Genomic DNA, 7,126 nt, shown 5'->3' with positions numbered 1-7,126 from the left:
AATTAAAATGAAATAAATATTTTAACAAAGCATTCAATTGATACATCCATTTCTCTGTTCTTTTAAATGTTTGCATCTTGCCCACCAAAATGAAAGAGGGAGAGCGCATGCAGCCAGCTACCCAGGCATGTCAAGTATACAAGTATCAGTTATTGCCCTGTTATTCAATCTCACCATCTCTCAGTGCTAGTTATGTTTATGCTGCTTCTAGAATTATTTAATCCAGTAAACAAGAAGGTTTTTGCACTGCAACATCCTTGTTGTATGAAGCCCAATATATATGTGCATTTATAAATGGTAATGGTAACCAAGAGCTCTGTTGGCACTTTTTCATGTGGGTACTGAAGTAGATATACTGATAAGGCACTTTGTTGATATTGTTAGTAAATTATTTGTTTGCAGTCATGGAAGCCATAGGGGCACTAAACAAGAATAACAATACCCTCTGGCTGGAAATGGGTGAAACAGTTGGGTGGCAGGGACTTAGAGCTCTTTTTGGAGGGCAGTTCTTTCGACATGCACTTGCAATTGGGCTTAATTTGCTCTTTCTTGTTTCTGTCATCCTTGAACTGTGTTGGACAAGGTGTAAATTTCGCACACCTTGGCCACCTACACCTCCTGTTCCATTTAACAGCTTTTCGAGTAAGTTTAAACTGGGGATTATGCAAAAGCTGGCTTTAGGTGATTGCATTTTTCTGTGTATATGCTATAGCGTTCTTGGGATACGGAGCCCTGTGTATTGGTGGCTGAAGGAGAGGCCTGAAGGTTTTGAAAACGTGGGCGAGTATATTGTCCAGGCTCTGACTTGGGTTACAATGTCAGCTTATGTTCATCGCTCCTTCAGAAAAGAAGGTAAACAGAAGTTTCCACTTTTATTGCAGTTGTGGTGGAGTCTATCATTCATTCTGCAGGCTTTCTTCATCGTCCTCGACATTCAACGGTTGACAAAACAAAGAAGCGTTGCTGTTGATATCTTTGTTGAAATTATGGCTGTTCTCATTTTGGCTTGCTTGTGTTATACTAGTTGTTGTGCCAGAAGTGGTGTAGAGTCCTCCTCACAGACCATTCTAGAACCTCTCTTGAAAGACAATCCCCAAAAATGTGGAAACATTAACGTAGTCTCTACTTATGCAACAACCAACCTTCTCAGTCAGCTGTCATTTTCTTGGATGAGTCCTTTGCTTGCTGTTGGTTATAAAAGCCCTTTGCAGAGGCGGACATGACAGGCCAATTATACCCTAAATTCAGAGCTCAGCTAGAGGCCAAAGGTGATACAGGTTATTAGCAAAAGCCTTACTCCTATGTTTTCGGAAGGAAGTACTTTTGACTGCATTCTTAGCAGCACTGGAGACTTGTGCATCATATGTAGTTCCATGTTTTATAAATGCCTTTGTTCAGTTTCTAGGTGGAATGAAACAGTCTAAAAGTCAAGGCTATGTGCTAGCTTGTGCTTTTTTTGTGGCAAAGGTATTAGAGTCTTTGTCACAGCGACACGGGTTTTTCAAACAACATCAGTTAACTTTACAGGTTACAGCAGCATTGACAGCTATTATATACAGGAAGGGCTTGTTGCTTTCCAGTCAGTCAAGACAGAAGCATACAAGCGGAGAGATTATCAACTACACGAGTGTAGATGTTCAGAATGTTTCATGTTTCTGTTACTATATGCATAGTATTTGGATTTTCCCTCTTCAATTTGTTCTGGCCTTCATTATTCTATATCAGGCGTTGGGCTTGGCAGCATTTTCAGGGTTGGCAGCCTCATTTGCAGTTATGTTGCCAAATTTCCCACTTGCAAAATTGCAAGCAAAATTTCAGGAGAGAATAATGGAACAAAAAGACAAAAGGATGAAGGCCACATCGGAGACATTAAAAATTATGAGTATCTTAAAATTGCAGGCTTGGGAGACAAGATTTCTTTGGAAACTAGAAATTTTGAGGCAGGCAGAATATAGTTGGCTACAAAAATATGTTTACGCATCAGCTATCACAACATCTGTTTCCTCTGTTGGACCAATATTTATCATTGTTGCAACTTTTGGTACGTGTATGCTTATAGGAGTGCCTTTGACAGCAGGGAGAATTCTTTCTGCACTCGCAACCTATGGGACACTTCAGGGAGCTATGGGCATGCTTCCTGGCTTAATCCCTCAGATTGCTCAAACTAAAGTGTCAATAGATCGCATTGTGGCCTTTCTGCAGGAGGAAGAGCTGCAACACGATGGGGTAGAAAAGGTATCAAAGGAGTCAACAGACTTCGCGATTCAAATCCAAGGAGGGATATTTTCTTGGAATCCCGATTCCTCTAGTCCAACTATAAGAGGTTTAGATGTCCAACTAGAGAGAGGCATGAGGGTTGCAGTATGTGGAACTGTTGGTTCAGGAAAATCAAGCCTTTTATCCTGCATATTAGGTGAAATACCAAAAATATCAGGCTCTGTTAGCTTAAGTGGTACCAAAGCATATGTCCCTCAGTCTCCTTGGATACAAAGTGGGAAAATTAAAGACGCTATTCTCTTTGGAAAGCAGATGGATACTATTAGATACAATAGTGTACTTGATGCTTGTGCATTGAAAAAAGAGCTTGAACTTTTTCCTTATGGGGACGAGACAGACATTGGAGAAAGAGGGTTAAATTTGAGTGGTGGACAAAAACAGAGAATACAGATTGCCCGTGCTTTATATCAACATGTAGACATTTATATTTTTGATGACCCTTTTAGTGTTGTGGATGCACATACCGGAAAACATATTTTCCAAGTATGTTTCTCTTATCCTTTACATACTGTAGGTTTGCTGAATTAATTAGTTTTAATGTTTTGATGGAATGATGAAGCTCTACAATAGCACTCTGCAATTCATTGTTCAGTCTGGATAATATACATTGCTGGTTGTGCCGCTGCAAATTCATGTCCATAAACATCTAAGAAATTGGACTTGCTTGTTATAGGAATGCATACTTGGTATTCTGGGTTCAAAGACTCTAGTCTATGTAACTCATCAAGTGGAGTTTTTACCCTCTGCTGACATCATTCTGGTAGGTTTGAATTTCTTTCATCCTGCTCTAGTGATATTAAAACTTTCAATGTAATTGGTAAAGGGACAGTGGGCTTATTGATCATTTATTGAGAGGAGGAGATAAGTGATCCATATTTTGTTGATGTAAATGATATTCTTCACAGGTAATGCGAGATGGTGAAATTACTCAGGTTGGCAGATATGATGACATCTTACAATCAGGCACAGATTTTGTGGAATTAGTTGGTGCACATCAGAAAGCTTTGAAAGCTATTTCTACTATGGAGAAATCTGAAGTGTACACATCAGAGAGATTTGTTGAAAGCTCATGTCCTGGCAATACAGCTGTAGCGAAAAATGTTACTGCCAGTGACACACTGGAGCAGTGCGGTGTTCAGAACTCAATAGATGTAGAGGAAGAGGTTGAACCAGAAAACCACAAAGAAAGATTGGATAAAGAGAATAAAAATTCACAGCTTGTACAAGAATAAGAAAGAGAGAGAGGCAGGGTAAGCATGTCGGTACACTGGTCTTACATTACTGCTGCATACAATGGTACTTTGATACCTCTAATACTACTGGCCCAAATAATAAGTCAACTACTTCAAATATGTAGTAACCTCTGGATGACATCGGAAGCCTCTACAAAAGAAAATGAGAGTTCCCCTATGAGAAAGTCCCTTTTCATTCTGGTTTATGTTGCTTTGACATTAAGCAGCTCCCTGTGTGTTCTTGTGAGGTCTATGCTTCTTTCATTGGTTGGACTTAAAACTGCTAATCAGCTTTTTAGCACTCTGCACAGGTGTATATTTTGTGCACCAATGTCCTTCTTTGATGCAACTCCATCTGGGCGAATACTGAATCGGGTCAGTTGACATTTATTGTTTTAATAGGCTAATACCTTTCCTGAGAGAGGAGGAAATCATTTGATTCTAGTGGGTCAGTAACAAGATCTCTGTTTCTTGGCATGCATCAACTGATCAGAGTGCAGTGGACACATTGATTCCTTCTCAACTAGGAGAATTGGCTTTTGCATTTATACAACTTTTGGGGATCATTGCAGTCATGTCTCATATTGCTTGGCAGGTCTTCATTGTGTTTATACCAGTGGGTGAAAGTTGTATATGGTATCAAGTATTCTCTGTATTTCTCAATAATAATAAATACGAACTTGCAAATTTTAATTTTCTCAGAGGAACATAAATTGGCGATAAGAGAGTTTGATTTCTACTTCAATGTTTGCTGTAGGTAGATCCCATAATCTGATAGAAAAGGATGTTATCAAATAGATTAAGTTGCATCAGGATTCTATCATGACAACAGTTTATCTGTATTTCTTTGTTTCCATGCTTTTGGGTTTTTATAGTAATAAGAGAATTCTTGTAACTCCTCTGACCTTCCTTGCATGCAGCAATACTGCATAACATCAGCTAGGGAACTGGCTCGGCTGGCATCAGTTTGTAGAGCTCCAATCGTACAACATTTTGGAGAATCAATCTCTGGAGCAGCCACCATTAGAAGTTTTGACCAGGAATTTCGATTCATGGAACGAAATCTCGAGTTGATTGATATATATATATATATATATATATATATATATATATATATATATATATATATATATATATATATATATATATATATATATGACCTAGTCTCCACAATGTTGGAGCCAATGAGTGGCTTGGCATTCGGATGGATTTTCTGTCAAATCTTGTGTTTGCATTCTTTTTGGTGTTATTAGCCCAAGTAGGTACAGAAGCACTATCTTGGCTTACAATTATTTTTCCTAAACTGATCTCAGCAGACTAGACATATTCTTTATAATGAAATATGAAAGTAAACGAAATGGCACCTTAACAGGCACTGCAGGGTTGGCAGTAACATATAGTCTAAGTCTGAACATGGTACAAGCCTGGATAATATGGTGTCTTTGTTATGTGAAGACCAACATGTTGTCAGCGGAGAGAATAATGCAGTATTCACGCATTCCCAGTGAGTCACCAGTGATTGTAGAGAATTGTAGAACAAACTCCAACTGGCCATCTAGAGGAACGATAGATCTAACTGATTTGCAGGTCATAACTCAATACAAATAGACTCTTTTTCACGCATTCAATGCTAATAATTTGCATGTCAGTTCATTTATAAATTTTATCCATACAATCAGGTGCGTTATGGACCACATCTTCTGCTTGTCTTGAAAGGCCTTACATGCACTTTCCCTGGAGGCACGAAGGTGGGAGTTGTGGGGCAGACAGGAAGTGGCAAATCTACTCTTATTCAATCCATTTTTCGCATTGTGGAACCAACAACGGGCAGAATTGTCATTGATGGAGTCGACATCTCATCCATAGGCCTCCATGACCTAAGATCCAAATTAAGCATTATTCCCCAAGAACCAACAATGTTTGAAGGCACTATAAGAAATAATTTGGATCCTCTCGAAGATTGCTTGGATGATGAGATTTGGGAGGTTAGTTCTGCTTCATATTCTATAAGCATTAGCATCAATTTTAGCGCCAATTATTCTTGCCTTGAAGAATATAGATATTTCCCTGTGGATCTTGCTATAAGTTTATTGTTTATGAATCTACTTCAATTTTGCTTGTCCTTTCAGGCTTTGGACAAGTGCCAACTTGGTGAGATTGTACGAGCAAAAGAAAAGAAACTTGATTCCTCAGGTCTATGTGTCTTTATCACATTCAATGGAAGTCCTGAAGGAGAAAAATAAAACCTTTTACAGTAGCTATTTCTGCTATTTGCTTTCCATCTTAGTGCTCATGTTTTGTTTATTTTTTGGTGTCCTTGAGACCTACCTGGTCTGTAGGACCCCTTTTTTTTAGAATGAAAATTGAGAATCGAATTTAATGGAATGATCTCTTGTACAGTGTCTGAGAATGGAGGAAACTGGAGTGTGGGTCAATGCCAGCTTGTCTGTCTTGTACAGTGTCTGAGAATGGAGGAAACTAGAGTGTGGGTCAATGCCAGCTTGTCTGTCTTGTACAGTGTCTGAGAATGGAGGAAACTAGAGTGTGGGTCAATGCTAGCTTGTCTGTTTGGGACGGGCACTACTAAAACAAAGTCAGATACTGGTCCTTGCCGAGGCAACTGCCTCAGTTGACACTGCAACTGATGGGTTTATTCAGCAAATAATTCGCCACCAATTTTCTACCTGCACAGTCATTACTATACCACATCGGATTCCATCTGTTATTGAGAGTGATATGGTTCTCCTATTAAAGGATGGTATAACATTTTTTAGTTGTTTATTTTCTAGTGTTTTGTTACAGTTACTATTTTTTTGGACACATTTCATTTTTTACTTACTTTGTATTTGTTTTGAATCAGGACAAATTGCTGAGTATGACACTCCATCCAAACTACTCAGCAACAAATTTTCTGCATTTGCAAAACTTGTTTCAGAGTACTCCATCCAATAGATATCTTAACTAGAGCTTTGGACATTGGTCATATTGGGTTTACAATAGAATGGAGAAAAATCTTCATTTCCCTAAAACTCAAGCTGGATAAATGTACAATATAGAGATACAATATAGTAGACTATGAGCTACCATGTAAGCTCATTATTTTCTGATAATATTCTATATTTAAGTCCTTAAGAAGAGTTCAATAACTCCTATCAGTGACTTTCACTGACTTTGACAGTTATGATTTTTCACTTGTTATATACAAATGGAGTTTACCCTTTTTCCTGTGTAACTTTTATCACTTCAACAAGGTAATCAAGGTAATATTGGAGAACTCCAGACAACTTGGATTTGTACAGGCAGTGTAGTTGGATGTAAGGTGCCTCTAACTAATTTGTCTTTTTTTTTTCCTGCTTTGATTCTATTATTTTGAGTTTCACATCTGCATTTTTTTGTTTCTATTTTAGTTCTGACCTCTATATGTAGTAATACTATGCCAATTCACATCAACATTTTATTCTCATTTCTACCAAACAAGCTATGATATACTTGTCAAGGTTCATAGGTCTTAATAATAAGTGATGGCTAATTGTTAATTTCTTTTTTTTCCTTCATGCAATGAACCAACTCAATTTTATTCACAATATTTTGCAGTTATAAACTTTTAAAGTTACCTA

The 7,126-nt window shown here is 38.0% G+C and overlaps 1 protein-coding gene across 1 annotated transcript; it reads left to right on the top strand.

Annotated features, from left to right (window-relative positions):
- The first annotated feature begins 389 nt into the window (after positions 1-389).
- LOC149150291 (putative ABC transporter C family member 15) lies at positions 390-6,656 on the top strand. The gene is given in 13 exon segments (XM_089438336.1): positions 390-1,206; positions 1,209-1,271; positions 1,274-2,760; positions 2,951-3,037; positions 3,183-3,884; positions 3,970-4,152; positions 4,430-4,600; positions 4,669-4,771; positions 4,882-5,096; positions 5,189-5,494; positions 5,639-5,702; positions 6,028-6,267; positions 6,370-6,656. Coding segments are annotated over 13 exon segments (4,515 nt in total). The 5' UTR covers positions 390-404; the 3' UTR covers positions 6,462-6,656.
- Positions 6,657-7,126: the final 470 nt, after the last annotated feature.

The sequence above is a fragment of the Pinus tabuliformis genome, chromosome 9 (assembly GCF_031772625.1).
Source record: "Pinus tabuliformis cultivar Carrire ecotype Pingquan chromosome 9, CPIR1, whole genome shotgun sequence".
NCBI lineage: Eukaryota > Viridiplantae > Streptophyta > Pinopsida > Pinales > Pinaceae > Pinus > Pinus tabuliformis.
Note: the sequence above shows the minus strand (reverse complement) of the source record. Positions and strands in the feature narration are given on the sequence as shown.